Source organism: Chanodichthys erythropterus, chromosome 14 (assembly GCF_024489055.1).
Source record: "Chanodichthys erythropterus isolate Z2021 chromosome 14, ASM2448905v1, whole genome shotgun sequence".
Taxonomy (NCBI): domain Eukaryota; kingdom Metazoa; phylum Chordata; class Actinopteri; order Cypriniformes; family Xenocyprididae; genus Chanodichthys; species Chanodichthys erythropterus.
Window position 1 is genome coordinate 43931198 of NC_090234.1, and position 18465 is coordinate 43949662.

Genomic DNA, 18465 nt, shown 5'->3' on the forward strand with positions numbered 1-18465 from the left:
GGTCAGGATCTATGAAGGGAGTGGCACCAAATGGATCTATGTTGGCAAGCAGCATCTTACTGATAATGGAGCTTCCAGCGATGGAGGCAGCAAGACCAGCCCGCAGACCTAAAGACCGACCCAAGGATGAATGTGAGATTTCATGACACTCAAACAAGCATCAGCAAACCATAATGAAAATGATATTTCCCTTAGAAAAATAGAAAAGGAAAATTCTGTCATTGTTTACTTACGCTCATAATGTTTTAACCCCTTATAATTTTATTTTGTTAGTGAAACACAAAATAATATTTTTGGCACAATGTCGATGCTGTTCTCTTCCAGAGAACAGGAATGGTGCAGGAAGCTCCAAAAAAAAAAACCAAAAAACACTTAAAAGTATCATAAAAATTGTCCCTATGACTTGTGCACTGAGGTGTGTGAGGAACAGACTGAAATTTAGGTTTATCTTTTGCATTAGTTAAAAAAAAAAAAAAAAGAAAAAGAAATTAAGCCAGGATTATACCTTAGTTCAATTAGGATATTGAAGTAGCTATTATAAACGTGCCTCAATTATACATTTTAGTCTGGGACTAGGCTTAAATCTTGTCTGTGAAACCGGGGGAAAGTGTACTTATTATAGAAATTATATACTTTAAAATTATTTATTTATTTATTTAAGTGCAAACTGAATGTATTGATTTTGCACACATTAACTGCAATTACATAAAGATGAATTATAGTTTAAATTAAATGTAATTTAAATTAAATTAGCTGAACTTTAGGCTGCTTTCTGATCCACTTAAGTAAGACTCAAGTTCATATTGTAATTTCATATGTAATGTCATAATTCTATTGTCTTTGAAAAATGGTTAAGGTGTACTGCATTTATGGTGAACTAAAATATACTTCAGTGTCATTTCTTTTGTAATTTGTATGACATGTATTTAAATATGTTTGTAATTGTACATTTGTAATGACCTATACATAAAATATGTTAATTTTAAATGCAATATCAAATAACACTACAATTAAAATGATAAATGAGTAATTTACAAGTGCTTTAATATGTTAGTCAACACATCAAAATAGCACAACTTAACCCTTAAATGCATACCTCGGGTCTTTAGTGACCCGGGACGTCATTCACTACCCTCCTCCTCATTCATTTTTTAAAGTTAGACATCAACCTTCTTGGTATTCCTCAATCAATTCATTATAAAAAATATAACAAAAAAAAATCATAAAAGAATGCCTATTTTTGCATTCATTTTTTGTAAAAATTGTATAGGGTCGCTAACGACCCGAGGTGTGTATGAGTGTACGTATATTTTTTCTGCACAACAATAATTGAATCTTAGATGACAGAATAAGTGCAATTCACCTTTATTCCACAAGGTGGCAACGTCTGATACACAATGCTGAAGTGACGACTCATTTAAACAGAAAACGAAATAAGAGAAACATGAAATGGCTCAGCGATTTACTGCAGAGCAAGTACTGAACGTAATCAAATATGACTGTAACTGTTACAGGACAAATCTGGTGAAGCTGTTAGCGATCAAAATATTGATTTTGAAGATGTTGAAAATTATATAGTTTTGAGAATACGTTTGAGATTGCGAATGGGCTTCATATTTGTGACCTCAAACATAAAACTAGCCTATTATTTGCTGAATTTACTGGGAAATGAGCTCTGACAAGGACAGTGATGATGGCATAAAAAATCTGCTCAAACGGAGCCCTTTCAAGCTCCAAAAGGTAACAAAATATGATTTATTTTATTCTTCTGTAATTGTTACTCTAATATCAGAGGAGTTTTATATTATCGCGACAGGTAGAGATCCTTCCGTGTTAGATAAAGATCCGGGTCAATAAAGACCCGAATATGTAAGAATGATTGGCAAAACAGTCATGCATTTAAGGGTTAAAGACACAATATGTAATTTTCCCTCATTTGGTAATATGTAGAGGTTGCGTATTCAAAACATACCATAGCTTGATAATGCGGTAAATGAGCGTGGGATCATGGGAGTTGTGGTTCTCACCTTCACAGCCGGTTGAAAGGAATCCGACAGACTCGGGCAGAAATCATATTCAAGGGTGTAATAAAGTTTTAATAAAGTTATGTTGGTATGAAGCAGAATGGGTCGAGAGCCATGGGAGCTGAACAAGGCTGCTGGAGCGAATGCTAATGAAAGACACCTGCGATACACACCGATCTCGAGTCCAAAGGAGCTTTTAATATCAGTGCTGTTTTACATGGTTACATGGTTAAAACAATCATACTAAATAAATTAGAGTGTGTTGACAGTTAGCAGCACTTTGCAGTAATCTCGATCGATATTAGTTAAAATGGAAATTGAGGGTAGTGCGGGTATGACGTCATTGACAGGCAAAAAAATGTCTGTGTCCTGGTTAAAATAGCTGATTTCTTTGGAAACATTTGGGATAATGTACAAAAGTCACCAAAATATATAACATTGTTCTAGTGGTTTTTGGATATTTTAATCTAAAAATCTTACTTAAGAGTCTTCTTATTTCATTAATGTTATATTACCGGCAACATATTTTTTTAATACTTTTAAGATTTGAAATACAAGTACACATTCCATATAATTAAGCACACTTCTTTTTCACAAGGGTTCAGCAGACATTTGGACTGCTTCTATGAATATTTAATGATTCTTTTAAAAGCTTTGCAACCACGGGTCGCTAATTCACTTTCACTGTATGGAAAAGAGCAGCTCAGAAATCTCTCCTAACATCTCCTTTTGTGTTTAGCGGAAAAACAAATGCCACACAGGATTGGAACAGCATGAGAGTGAGTAAATGATGCCAGACATGTCAATTTGGGGTGAACTATCCCTTTAACATGTTGTGGCTCATATTGATGATTTCAGTGGTCACATGGGGTAATTTCATGTGGTCATACCGGGACAGATGATGCGTGTGTTGAGAACAGGCAGGTTTTCCTTGCTTGTGGTGAAGGGAGTGATGGAAAAGGAGCCACAGGACTGTGTGCTGCGACTGATACGCCTCTCCGGCGGTGAACACGGTGACTTAGCCACTGCAGAGGTACAAACACAGTACAAAACATGAGTTCATGTGTACAACAGACTCATTCATCACAGCAATATCTGTCCATGTGCCCATTATGCAGCAAAATCTAATGCTGTTTTGTAAACGTTCAACTTTTTCCAGCATGTAAGAACAACCCACGCATCTGGTCACAGGCTCTCAACGAGAAGTGAAAAAGCCACCGTAACGCAGATCCAGCAGATTCAGCAGAACGTAACCCACATAAACAAACCAAAACACATCAAGGCCACTTAACAGCTGTGAGACGGAGGAGAAACGGAGGCGAGATCAGGAGGCCCTGAGGGACTGGACCAACTTAGAGGATAAAGCTAGTCTTTCATGCCCCACTAGAAACATGAGCAGACAGCAGGCCTCTATGTAAACAGGAAGTGCCACTGTCCAGCAAACAAAGATATGTTCTCTATAGAGAGAAACATAGCACAGGGATCCTCTGGGAAACCTACAGATATATTTACAGCTATAAACACTTACAGTCTTTAAGCTGTAAGGAAATCCTGAACCTTCTGAAGGAAAAAGATTGTGTTATTGGGCAATTTTGCAAAACAAAAGCTTGTCTCCCCATTTAGAACACTCTGGGTTTATAAAAACAGCTATAACTAAAAGTAATGTGTTTTAATGCATCTAAAAGCTTTTTTTTTGGTGTTTATTTATAAAAGATAAAACCTAATGAAATAAAAATAATAATATATTTTTTAACAACTCAGAGTAATGTGTCTAATGTAATGTGTCTAATGTCTTTGGTCCTGACAGTCCTGTCTGACTAAAAGAAACTTTAAAACAGTACTTAACTTACGAAGACAGTATGAATCTATTCCAAAAAAAACCAAAAAACTGTGCAATATGTACTGCATATATATATACCTTTTTGGTATTTATGTATAAAAAAAACCCTAAATAATAATAATAATAATAATAATAACAATAATAATAATAATAATATATTTTACCAACTAAAGTAATGTGTCTTTTAGAGTTTTTTTTTTTTTAAGCATCTATGAGTAATATGTTTTTTAATGTGTCTAAAAGCCTTTTTTGAGGGTTTATTTTGTTTTTTATATAAATAATGTAAAAATATTTTTTATGAATAAACCCTATTAAAATAATAATAATAATAATAATAATAATAATATATTTTTAAACAACTAAGAGTAAAGTGTTTTTTAATGTGTCAAATTAAAGGTTTACAAAACATTTATGTTGCTGTTATTACAGACCCCATTTTTAAAATTACTATATATATTGAAATTTACTATACAATGTTTATCACTAGAGGGCAGCACTAACCCATTCACACATTTAAATGCTTTAGATCAGAAACAAGACTGAATCCCAATTCACACACTATCCATCCTAAATAGAGAGCAAACAGATAATCCTAAATAATCCATAAGTAATATTCTGAAAAGACAGTTGTGTTCAGAATGGAATATTAATATACTAAATACTGTGCAATATGTACTGTGTACTGCCTTCTATGTTTTTATATGTTAGTATTATTTTGTATTTTGAATTTAATTTGTGTAAAAACAGTCTTATCAAATAATGAGTCTAAAAAGAGATGTTTAAAATCATGGCTAATATTACTTCCAGGCTTTTTTTTTTTTTTTTGTCACACTTGAAATGGAAAGTTATGTCATGTGAATAGCATTGTGGTGAAGTAGTACCTAGTGCAGAGTTCCCCATTACGGTATAATTGACATTATGGAAACTATAATAAATCATGTCGGTATTCCAAGCATACAGAAAATGTGCATACTGTGCACAGTACATCATTTCACTAATTGGAAAGAATAGCCTTTTTAATGGCTCCAGTAAGAAAAAAAAAACATCACTTGAATGCAGCCCATTGGAGGATTTAGATTTTACGGCCGGTAGGCAAAAACACTTTGTGTGTCACAGTTAACAGCGACAGCATGTCTGAGATTTAAAAGTGCAAACTCACAGGGCAGAACTTCCAGTTCTTTAGTGTCCTCGTCCTTCTCATTGTCTTTGTTTTCCTCCTCACTGTCCTTCCTGAAGTCATTGGGAGACTGCAGCTCCTGCTCCTCAGTGTGAGCGTTCTGCTCATCCACCACTACAACACAGACAAACACAGCCATCTTATACATGCTCTTCTTTACGTGGAACTTAGAATAAGTTAGGGCAGGGTAATATTACATATATCAATATTCATGATTTTATATAACATTAAACAACATTGTGAACATCACAAATTTTGCAATGTGCTTTATATATATAAGTTTCTCAAAGAGGGTGTCACCAGACTGGTTTCACAGTCCCTTCCTGTTTTGTGAATCACTCCAACTCAGAAACAACTCTTTTTTGTTTTTTCTTTTTTTGACTGATATCAATAATTACTCACATTATTTCAAAACATATTTAAAACAGAAATGTAACTAGAATTGATCAATTCATTTTATTTCCATTAATCAATTTTAAATGCAATGTAATTCAAAACTCTTGATTTGTTTGCATCATCAGTAGGAAATAATCTTGGATGTTCCCATGTGGCATTCCTTAATCTTTTAGTAAAAAATAAGCACTTAAGTGAATATTGCTCTTTGTTACTCTTTCTTAAAATTGTTATATTTAATTTAAATACATGAAAATTGCCCAATGTCACTAACACGTGTTAATTTAATATATATGAAGACTCATTTTAGAATAAAATTTCAGACTTTTGCATCTGAAGTCTTCATATATATATATATATATATATATATATATATATATATATATATATATGTGTGTGTGTGTGTGTGTGTGTGTGTGTATATATATATACACACACAGTAGTCAACATTTGAAGTGGATCATAAAAGTTGTATTTTTTTTTTTTTTACTTTCCTTCCCCAGCACTAGAAACTGAGTATTACAGATTATTGCTATTGATTTATTGACACAGACATTGATACCCCATTTAAGTGGACAGAAATCCCTGAAGATCAAGAAGAATGCTCAGGTCTCATTCAAAATACTTTACATGTAAATGTGGCTAATTCATTTGAATATAATCAATTCATGTCATGTTAGTGATTTTGTAAGACGCCTATATTTGGAGCAGCATTCTGTAAGCAACAAATCAGTGTTGCTTTTCTATTCAAAAGACATAGCAGGACAAGCTGGACAATCATACTTCTCTCTGCCTGCTCAATGATCTGTCTGAGCGCTTTCTTCAGGCTGTTGGCTCTCAGCACAAGCTGCTCGCGGGGTCTGAAGAGCTTATGAGCAGAGCCCTTCTCCGTCTCATTCTCCTTCAGCTCCGTTAAAGACTCTTCACTCAGATCTTCATCTTCCTCCAGCTCTTCCTCCTCCACCTCCTCTTCCACGATGGGTGGCGTGGTGAGGGCTGAGGGCGTCATGGCCTGGGCCTCCAAATTCAGCGTCTGCAGGAGGGAGTCTAGCTTCTCGTTCAGAATTGCACACTGCAGACAAGAGAATAAAGGACAGGGATAAATAGGTTCATACTGGATCATATTTCTGCTGAGGGATGACTTAGAAAGGTGTCAGAGGTCATGAGGTGCAACATCACAGACTCACTTTGAGGGCCAGTGCATCAGCTTCCTCTGTGCTGTCACTGCTTCTCTCATAACACTTTCCAACTTTGGCCACAAATTCCTTCACTGTCTCACACAATACCCTGGAGGAGAAGAGAGAAGATGAGAGAAACGCTGTCTTTATAGTAGTTTCTGTTTATTCTGTTAATAGTGGAATAGGAGCTGTATGGTGTGAGACTGACGACTCACTTTGATGAAGATATGACCACTGAGTGCTGATCTGAGTTCAGGATCTTTGTGAGATGAGCAGCCACTGAATCCTCATAAGCAGATATCTGTAACTAAAACCACCCATACACATCACAAGTCATGAAAACTACATCTTCCCACAATTGGCCTAACTACATGCTAAACAATATTTTGTAGCATTTTAATGTTTATTTTTTAATATACGAGTGACCCTTGCTGGCAAAATGAGTCACAATGAGCAATTTTTCAAAAATTAGTTATTGTTATTTTCAATCTGTTGAAAAACCTTCAAAATGATGTATGATTTGCTGGAATCTGACAAAAAATGTCTGAGCTACACCTGTTTGAAGCCGACAGAGTCAGCAAAGTCACTTTTGAGAAAAATCTAGTTAAAGTTTTCTGAGGGTTCAAAACAAAATCACCTAGCAACCATACCTTAAAATCCCTGTTAATAACACCTTATTTGGCACAAACCTCGTCAAAACCAAATATCTATAGAAAAATATATATATTCAACTTTTTTTTCAATATTTTACTAATTATATTTCACAGTATTGTAATTCTGTTCATATATGTATATCAGGATTGCGCGCTGTCTGAGGCGTCTTTGTGCGCATGCTTCGGATCTGTCAGTCAGCGCGAGTGAGATCGATTTGTTTACATCAGAATGAGATTGAAAATCACATTTCATTGGTTTAGACTCATGCCATCAAAAATTCACCATGAATATTCACACAGTTGGACTGTTGCGCTTTAAAACCATACCAAACTTGGACTGAGGAAGTTGCTGAGGGGAAGCGTGAGACATTTTTCATGGACAAAAGAAAGGTAGGCTACTCCTCTCAGAAAACATACAGTACAAATAAAGATACTTTTAGATGTTTAATTGTTACGTGAAGCATTTTGATCTCTAGATGAGGGCTTAATGAACTAATTTTTGTGAAAACCTCAAATTCGACCAAAATTGTCATTTTTGACTTATTTTGCCAGTAGCTCATAATTAGCCCGTGCGCATTCCGACTCATTTTGCCAACATGGGTCAAATATAATTATTATGTGAACATGCTCATTAGTCATTACATGAACAACCAGTCAATAATCAGCAAGCCCAGAGAGAATCTACAGAATATCTACCAATTTTCTGCACTGATTTTGAGGGGAAAATCTGCACAATTAAGGTGCGGTGAAATTAGAAAAAAAATCAGTGAAATTTAACAGAAGTTACTTTCAAATCAAGCAGCTCTCTATTGGTCAATGCGGAAAATCCATGTGACCAACTTGAACTTGCTGAGAAATTAGTGTGGGGAAATCTTTTGCCCTCATGTGAAATTCCAAACTCTGAAAAATTGAAATAATTGGATTTTGCCCACAAAAATTTGCAGAACATCTGTAAATATGACTGCATGAAATTATGCTGAATGGATTCAGCATATAGTAAAATGTGTTAAACAGCTAAGAATATAACACTCTTGCTGGTAACTAATATCATAATCAAATTAGCCAAAATTGTTAATAAATGAGCATTCAAGGGATGCAGGGTAAGTAGAATTTTTTAATTCTGGCACTCCAATTCTGCTAAAAAATATTAAACTGATTAAGTCTTACTAATCTTAATTTCAAATATTAGTAATAGTATATTAATTTTGATTTGATTAGGCTTAATTCGCTCAAACCAATTCAGTGAGTCCTTAAACCAATTCAACCAAATAGCTTAAAAGTTTGAGGAGGTTTTTTTTTATTTTTTTTTTTATATATAACCAGTTCAAACGAGCCATTTGTTTGTGAATCAGATAACAACAGATGTTTTCTTTTGTGTACAGTGAGGGAAAAACAACTGGGGTCTCAACTGGGGTCTATTGGGTCTCATTCATGAAACACGAGCAGAACGTTTTTTTGTGTAAATCGTGTGTAAAGTGGTTCTGGCGTAAATTTTCGGATTCATTAAAATGTTCGTATTTTCCAAATGTTAGTTGGTACGAAAGAAATCTACACCTGCTCCCAGTCACGCGTAAATAGTGCGTTTAACATCCGAACGTTTTGCTCATTAATAAGGCTGCATTTTAATTCACCTTAATAAGGTACATATTTACAGCATTTTGAAAAAAATATTATATATAGTAATTACATACGTTTTTTCTTTTTACTTTTGTTGTGAAAGCCAGTAATAAGCTTCGTTCACGTCACCTTGTATTTACCGCTATCTTGAAATGACGTTATATTCGGAGCTGTTCACGTCCTTTTGGTCCTTGGACTGGAAATTATGCGTTTCCATGGCATCACTATCAGCGGCCACATGTTTCAGAAAATCCCAGCTTACAAACTGTAATTACGAACTCTACGAGGACGTGAACGCTTTTTACAAGCTAGAATCTTGTAACTACAGGAATTACGAGGCCGCGTGAACGCACCTATAGCATCAGCAAACGGAGCACTTTAATCAAATAATGAATTGATTTCAATAGGGCTGGGCAAACTATGGAACTTGTTTCCTATAAAATGGCCAAAATCCTTCATTTGGTGTCATAATATAATGCCCATATATAGTTGTCAGTCGGATTTAATGGGCGGGATTTATGGTAATTGAGAATGAATGTGCACGCGTGTCCCATTTACGACTGATTGGAATTCATTAACACACACACGTTTCACTATCACTTCTGACGTTTACGAAGTATTTGTGAATCAGGAGGAGAGTTTTCGGGAAAGTCTGTTTACGCGCAAATCAATCACATATTTACTCGTATATTTACGAATGTTTCATGAATGAGACCCAATGTGTCTATTTATTGTCTTTGTTGTATTTTTGTGGAGCCTAGCCTTAGATAAAGTGTAGCGTGTCACACTGTGACATGTCAACAACCCTTTTAATGGTGTCAGTTGATGTGTTGCTGGTACCTGGCCGTCCTCTGCCTCCTCGGGTGTGACGGGGCAGCTGTGTTTGGGAGGTATTTTAATCTCATACGTCATTATACTCCACCTGTGAACAACAGTTGTAGATGTAGACGACACAAACATTATACACGTGACATAGTTCTGGACACATGCTAGGATGCACGCTGTACCTGTCCAGCATCTTTGTGCTGGCTCTCTCCAGCTTCTCCAGTATCTGGGGGAGTTGCGTGTCATCATCACATGACGGCCCCCAACCAAGCACACGCGCCAGGTCATTCCCGGTACCCAGTGGCAGGACGCCCAGCTGGCACTGCAAAACATGAGATGGTTCAGATCGCTGAGCCAGTTCATTAAGAAATCCTCATAAACATCTGCTCTGGCACTCTTGTGCCAAGTCCTAACCTTACAGTGACAACTCTACATGGTGTAGTACAGTGCTTTTCAATCACCTGTTTGTGAAGATTTAGTTTATCGATTTCAGACAGAACCCAACCGACGCTTCCATCTCCACCACACACAAGGATTCGGAAATTATCGAACTTTTGGAACAAGCGTAGGCTTAAAAAGAGAAAATAATATTTAGAAACTGACACAAACAGCAATGCTTCTCAAAAACACAGTGTCACACAGAGTGTTCAAATAATGGATCATGTGAGAGCAGGTTTGGGTAGGGGACCTGAAATACATTAGGGTAGATAAATTCAACCTAAAACTATTTTAAACAGTATTTTTATAACTCTTTTATAATCATTATGCCTGTGCTCACATTTTAGAGACTACATGGAATATTTGTTCTTTTAAAAATCAATTTATCCCCCTGTAGGATCATTAAAACTAGCCAAAAAGGTGATAAAATGGAGGAAAAAGTAACGTAAATGGTATTGGGACCTGAAAAATACTTTCATATAATTTTAATATAAAATCTGGATGCTGATTTTTTTTTTTTAAATGCATGGACACATCATACATCAACTAACCATTTTGTAAACATCAGCAAAACAAGCAAAAGAATTGATTTGCTTCTAAGACAATGATCAATAGTTCACTCTCCGTGACCTTTGACATCCTAGTCTTACCCTAAATGAGGTCCACCGTTGACCAGGTCAAAGACCTGAGCGGGATTGAGCAGCTGTTTGAAGCGACGCAGAAATTTTACCCCTTGGTTGTCTCCGCTTTTTGAGTTGACAAACACGAGGAGTGGACTAGCGCATGATGGGGGACAGGTGGCCTTCCAGAAACCTGTGACAGGAAAAGAACAAAAAAGATGATAAACTTTTTAGTTCTAATAGCTTTTTCAAAAGGTAAACACTCTCTCTTTATATATATTTTCTATAATAGATATATTTTGGCCAAATTGTAAGGCAGTATCATCCTTTGTAAAGAAGATAATACCAGAATGCACTGCAACAAACCAAGATGGTGGATGAAGCGAGCAAAAAGTTGATTATAAATAAACATAATTCATTTATTATTGAAAAGTATCAATCAAAGTATCAAAAGTCGACGAAAAAAGGCCTAGTCGACCAAAATTGATATTAGTCGGTTAGTCGCAGAAAAAAATATCTCCACAGGAAGTGGCGAAATCACGCAGTCTGTGACGGACAGAGCATTAACGGAAATCCAAACATTCGCCTATCATTCATCATTCATTGACCTCGAATATGTCTTATCACAACATGTAAGTAATCTAATGCTATAATGTTAACCTAGATAAATATGCGATTTTATTTGCGCATATTCAAGTGTTTGTGTGGAGAGCGCATTTACTGCATGACCTGGAAGCGCTGGTGCGATCACTTGCATTTAACTTAAAACAAAGACTATAGAATAACACAAGACGTGTCACTCGTATTGTTTTGAATGGGAGAAAGTGAAATATGGCGGAATAAGTCCCGCCTTCTAAATAAGAGCCAATCGCCGACTGGTAAAGTCATCGCGTCACTGCAGCGGCCGTTAGAAGCACCGGTTTCTATAGAAACAGTCAGACGCGCGCCTCAGAAATTAGGCACAGGAGACGCGCATTTACGTCTGCGCATTTACGTAGCTTGATCCAGCCTGAAAAATACAGTATTTTTTTTGCCATGATTCAAGCATTTGGAAAACAAATTATGAGACAGTTGTTGTCAGATTTCATTGGTGATTTAAAATATGAAATTTAATCGTAAGATTGGCGAACAGTTTTGGTCACATTTTATGTTTCCCCATTCAAAGAGATCTGCATGATGCCCAGGATGCCCGAGAGGCATTTCAAAGATGGCCACCAAGTGAAATTACTTGTCTTAAACGGACTTTGCTTAAAATACTAAATTTTTGGTCATATAGATAAGAATAATCAAACATTTGAAACTGTTATTGATTTGCTTTTATTTCTGTATACTTACAATAAAAACAAAACTTTGTTCTTTCATAAAATAATGAAAATAAACAGGATGCGCTTTCTGCCGTCTCAGTGCCTTATCATACACGGCGCAATGCAGCGCCAGGCAAGACGCAAGCGTTTTTTGCTTGTTTCAGCCAAGCGGCAACCTCCTCCAGTTTCTCTTGAAGCCAATACGAAAGTGACTTAAACTGCAAATCATCGACTGGTCGCTAAGGACATGCTCCAAAAGAGAGCAGAATCTCATTGACCCCCATGTTAAAATGCCCAACTTTACAGCAGAAAAAAAACAATGGACAATGTATCAATAATTCATGGATTTAATGCTTTTGAATCGTTATTTCATTTACAAAGGTATGGAGTCCGTTTTGATTTTGCGTGTTGTCATTTGCACACCCGACACAAATGACAATATTACTGTTGCTGGAGCATCTATATCATGAAAAATACACTGTAGATTGACAGTAAACCTTTAGAACTTTCAAATGACATAACTAGATATCTTTATTAATATTTTAGATAGCGTCTAAGATAGATAGAATGCGCAGGCACGCCGACCATTTTTCCCATTAATAAACTAAAAAAAGTAGACTCGGACACGCCCTAAGTCACGCCTTTAGACCATGTGCCCTCAGTGAACTAGAGCGCGTCACAAAAATGAACTGAAACTCGGCATATACTTGCCTCACAGACATGATAAATATATATATGGAAAGCTTGAAATGTCTACTATTAAATGAACTGGTTCAAATCTAAAACAAATTACAGATTATGTAATCCGTATAAAATGTGCATATTGGTGCATCCACTACTGCAAGATGATGTGTGTTGTAACACTTAAAGGTGCAGTAGGCCTAAGCGATTTCTGAAAAATGCTGTTGAAAATTGAAATATAAGGTGCTCTAAGTGATGTCACTCGTTTTTAGGCCACAACATTTTGTGTCACATACAGCAAACATCTCCTCACTATCCGCTAGCTGCCTGTCCCCTGAACACACTGTAAAAAACGCGGTCTCTGTAGTCGCCACAAGCTCCGAAAACGGCAATAAAAACAAACTGGTGCAGCCTGGACCACAAAACATAATAAAAATGCTCCAGCCAATAACCGACAAGAATGATTTTAAATGCGCGTTCATGACTGTTTCAGGAAGCACGGAGGGGGAGGAGGAGGGAGGGTCTAGCTAGCCTCTGTTTTTTTTTTGACAACACTTCGAACATCAACAGGAAGTTACATCCGCCCAGGATCACTTAGAGCACCTTTAACAAATTGGAAAAGGTCGGAGGAATATAATTGGAAAAAGAAGGGTTACAATGAGGCAAGCACTCGTACGCTGAGGTTGCGTTGTTTATGCTCGATATGAGAGTACATATTTGGTTTTTGGCTAAATGAAGACCTCTAATTTCGGTTTCTGTGTTTTGGTAAAAAAAACAAAACAAAAAAAAAACAATCATTTTGGAGCATCATTATTGATTTCATCTATTATAAAACTACAAGAATTTTTATGTTTAGTAGTATTGCATTATTAGCTTTGCAATGTGCTACCGCCCAACACTGGAATAATTGTGAGTATTGTCTTTGCGTGTTTGAGTTGTTCATGTTGGAACAGAGCTTAAATGAGTTTGTGTGTTTGTGCTCACCAATTAAACTACATGAACTAAATGCCAGAACTTGCATGCTAAAAAAAGATAACACGTAGATTTTTGTTGACTCCATGTTGCTTAGGAACAGTTTTCTTCATGCCTGGACAAGAATGAATCGCAGAGAAAGAAGTGGGAAGTGTTTTGTGCTGCAGCACAAGAAAAAGCAAACCATCAGTCTAGTATGTTTTCACTGAAAATGATGTATTGCGTGTAAATAATCCAGCACTTTGATTTCTTTGTCTTCATTAGAGCCGAGAATGAGGAGCTGTCGCCAAATGTGCTCGCAGTCGGTGTGATCACATGCATGCATGCAGCATGTGCAGTAAACAGTCTCTGAACATGCCAGTAGCTGTGAGCAATAACCCGCTGTGTTTATGAGATTCACCATATGCATCATTTAGATTTTCACATTCCTGTCCCTCCAGTGCGACTATGTGTGTGAGGAATTGTTTGCATGCGCACATGCATGCACAGTGCATTCACCTCTCTGTACCTAGATGCATCAGTGTGTGTTGCATTGTGTTTGGGTACATGGATCTAAACATGCATGAGTGTTAGTAAAGCTGACAGTTGCCCTTAAGCGTAGGTTCGCGTATTATCCGTGTGGCTGCGAGCAGACACTGACGCGTGGGTGGACGTCTGTCAGTAGACCCCTTTGAGTCTAACAGAAGCCCCACCTCTCTTTTCCCTTGCTCTCTCTCCTGGAGGCAGGCTGAGGCAAATTGAGTCACGAAGCTCGAGCACGTGCCAAAGGCAGCCCTGAGCGAATTAAGATGCAGTTCTCCTCGCCACCTAACACTGAGGCGGGGGATTCCTTACACGTGACGGACTCTCCTACTTTCCCATCGCATCCTTATGCTTTCTGTATCCCTCTCTACTTCTTTAGCAGATTAACAGTCTTCAATCTGTCCATCCTACCACCTTTTTCTTCTTCTATTTTAAACAGCCAATTAACACAAAGTGATCCAAAAATATATCAGCCAAAACTTCACAGCCATTGATTTTCATTACATTTCTGTCTGGCCCCAACTAATCTCTATATATCCGATATGTGCTCCGCTAATTAAAGACAGAGAAGCTTTGAGGTTCTGATCAATAGTGGATGCCCTCAGTGCTCATAAGATTTGACTTCACACTGTCACGGTTCATGAATCCGCTGTCTCATTCTGGTGTCTGTGTGATGGTGTGGGTGTGTCACCTGATTGTTTTGTGTGGGCGTCGCCGCTGATTGTTGATCAGCGGCAGCTGTGAGCAATTACCATCTGCCTATATAACGCCTTGTCTTTCGTCTCTTGTTTGTCAGATCGTTGTACGGTGTCCGCGTGTTGTTTCCTGTGTTGCTTGTTGTGTGTTTCCCTGGACTGGACTTTGATTCATTGCTTCCTGGTTTTCGTGTTCTCGTTGGATTACTCTCTGGACTTCACGCACGGATTACTTCACGGACACTGCTCTTCGGTCATCACTCTTCACGGATCTTCACCGCCCATCGACGTCCCTGTGTTACCACTCTCCTGCTGACTGTTATATGTTCTTTGTGTATGTTGAATCTGACTACCTTCGGTGTGAAGCTCTATTAAAGAGATTTAACTTGCATCTGCATCCTTCCTTCATTCCGTGACACACACATGGCCAAACGGAAGTCTTGAAACCACCATTGCAGAATCACTGTCTGTGTCTGAAACCAAGCTATCCAACAACTTGTTCACACCAAGAATGATATCTTTAGTGATAACTAGTACTGGTACTTGATTTACATGCATGTTACAACACAATACAAGACAATGCATGTGGTCATGTAAATGCATTAACCCATTTTTCTTTATCGGAGTAAGGTCATAAATGGCTTAAGCATAAACCAATTGACACAGCTAGATTTTTGCCCCTTACCGCAATTTTGCCAACCATGTAAAGACATTAACCTGTTTCTGTCAACTTATTGCAATGCGCATGTGTGATATTTAGTGTCCTTACTGCTTATTTAAGCCCATTCCGTGGTAGCGGAGGAGGAAATATATTGCAAACTCTGACTTTTTCTTGACCCCAGAAATTATAAAATCAATGACAAGCTTGTTCACACCAAGTAAAATAACTATAGCAATAACTAGTGATTTCAAAAGTACCAGTACTTCGGTACCAAGTCAGTACTAAAAAAAAAAAAAAAAGCAAAAGCAAATGATACAAGAGTTTCTGAAGTACCGGGTTAACCAGCAAAGAGCAACATATGGAAATACTTCAAATTTTTCTAACAATAAGAGGAAATAAATCAAACTTATTAAAGCACCTTAAAGACAGACACCAACGGTGCATCCAAAATCATGTACTGTCTAAATAGGTACTACATTTGAATTTGAACTTACTTCTCGACCATTAAAAGAGTATGTTCTATATAGTATGAATGTGAGTATGAACATAATCTGGACGTACAACATCTTCCATGTTGTCATTATCACGTGACCTACTAGTGTCAGTTGCGTCGCTTCACCTCCATTCATAAATCCTCTCCAGTGGCCTCATGGGATAAAGTGTCCATTGAATGCGCACTTCAGAATCTGGGCGGAAGTAGTAGGTCATCCGGGCCTTTTTTGGGTTACTGTTTTTCAAATACTATGAATTCAGACATACTACTCTGTTGGCGTACTGTTTTCAGCAGGTGAGTTTAAATTTGCAGGTATGTTAGGGGTTGCATTAATAATGTTGTAGCATATTTTATTTTGCATACTTAACAGTTAGCAGATGCACAGATAACATTCATTCAGTCAAGTGTCCTTATTAACCATTTATTAAGTTTTACTGGGGTAAAATAAATGGGAGAACAAGATAAGGGTTTACTAATTTTACATACCAGAGGCTTTTTGATTACCTATATATACGAAATAACTGTTAGAATTGTTAGATGAATGGCTAGCACTGTTTATGTCATAGTATCAGTCAGTCAGAAAAAAACATTTCTATTTTTGGCTGAATAACTCCAGTAGCTTTAATAAGTATTTAATAAAAAACATGAACACACAGTTTGGACTAAAGAAAAAGTACAATCGAATTAAAATGTTTTTATCTCCCTCTTAAATTTAATATACAGTTACTTTAATGTACATAATCTAAATGTAACATAAAAGCTCAGGTTTGTTATTTAAAAATTATATTTCTGAATTTTTCAATTACTTGAAGTATAGAGAATGGTATTGCTTTTTAAATATATTTTATACTGAATTTTCATTTTATTATTAAAATATTATTGATTAAACTAATAAGATACTTTGTTTAATTAGCATGTTTTTGTGTTTTGTTTTGGTACTGAAATTGGTACAGAGTATTGGTATTGGTACCGACAACTGAAAATGTGGTGACAACTCTAGTGGTAACTATATTATCGTCCAAACCATTCTATGATAACTTTCTGTTTATTATAACAATATGTGCCAAAAAATGAAAATTCTGTCATCATTTACTCACCCTCAAGTTGTTGCAAACCTCTATAAATTTCTTTGTTCTGCTGAACACAAAGGAAGATATTTTGAAGAATGTGGGAAACTGAACAATTCTGGTGCACCATTGACTTCCACAGTATTTTTTTTTTCATACTATGGAAGTCAATGGTGCCCCAAAGCAGCCTGGTTTCAAGGTTTCATTTCAGGATGTTGCACAAACACTGAATTCACATGTTTCTAACCCATACAACCTGAGAAAGCAGAATTTATCAGCTTTTGGACACAGTCAATTAGCTATTTTTAACCTTCAAGATATTGAGCATGAAGTGGCTCTAAATAGCATTCATACAGCTGTCAATAAAAGGCAATGTGCAATTTCCTGGAAATCAGTGGCATATGCTCTGAGACAGGCTGACTGAGCAAACAGGTAAGGTATGAATCCTCAGCAGCAGGTTAATAATGCAGAAAGGGACATAGAAAGACAGAGCCGGGTATGGGAGAGTGCTTTTGTTTGCTCTCATCTTGAATTTTCCAAGCACATGGTCCACCAGAGGCGGTTATGTTTACATGCGTCGGTACGAGATGCACTGAGGGAAAGTGACTTTCCACACCACCCTGACAAATGCCGTAGAGATGGGAAAGGAAAATAAAGGAACAGAGTGTCTCTCAGGAAAGGACAAAACACATCCTATATATGTGATCAAATCAAAAGCGGTCAGAGGTGTAATGAAAAAGATATTGCTCTTCATGCAGCCTGGGAATTAGCAAATCTAATGAGCTCCATCTATAGCAGCACTCCACCTGAGCTCCTCCTACCACTTCACACTCATACACTGGGTTTTCATGTTTTATGGGGACATTCTATAGACGTAACGATTTTTATACTGTACAAACTGTATATTCTAGCCCCTCACCCTACCCATCACAGAAAACGTTCTGCTTTTTTACATTTTCAAAAAACATCACTTAGTATAATTTAAACTGTTTTCCCTCATGTGGACCAAAAAAATTCCCCACAAGGACAAGGATTTCGGATATTGCCATCTTTGTGGGGACATATTTTCCCCATAATGTAGGGTTTACCAGGACCACACAAACACACACACACACACACACACTGATACATAATCATACACTATATCCAGAGTGGGATAATGCATAAGCACGCAATCAGGCAATCATCCATTCTTGGTGACCTTGACCTTTTGAAACAAAAGCTTTTCATGTAGTATAAGAACATATTGAAAAATTTGTGACTTAAAACTTACACCCCAGTCCAAAAATAATTTAGCTTATTTTA

General features: G+C 36.9%; 1 protein-coding gene across 7 annotated transcripts in view; it reads right to left on the reverse strand.

Moving 5' to 3' along the window:
- Window positions 1–18465, reverse strand: part of dgkh (diacylglycerol kinase, eta) — a 111539-nt gene that overhangs the window by 25978 nt on the left and 67096 nt on the right. For all 7 annotated transcript variants that reach the window (XM_067408807.1, XM_067408806.1, XM_067408805.1 and 4 more), the window contains 10 exons: window positions 10796–10958; window positions 10169–10277; window positions 9890–10029; window positions 9723–9804; window positions 6828–6919; window positions 6622–6721; window positions 6218–6506; window positions 5024–5155; window positions 2915–3049; window positions 1–108 (listed from right to left, as the gene is read on the reverse strand). The exon at window positions 1–108 is cut by the window's left edge and continues 10 nt beyond it. In XM_067408807.1, coding sequence (XP_067264908.1) covers window positions 1–108; window positions 2915–3049; window positions 5024–5155; window positions 6218–6506; window positions 6622–6721; window positions 6828–6919; window positions 9723–9804; window positions 9890–10029; window positions 10169–10277; window positions 10796–10958 — 1350 coding nt within the window. The remainder of the gene's footprint in view (window positions 109–2914; window positions 3050–5023; window positions 5156–6217; window positions 6507–6621; window positions 6722–6827; window positions 6920–9722; window positions 9805–9889; window positions 10030–10168; window positions 10278–10795; window positions 10959–18465) is intronic.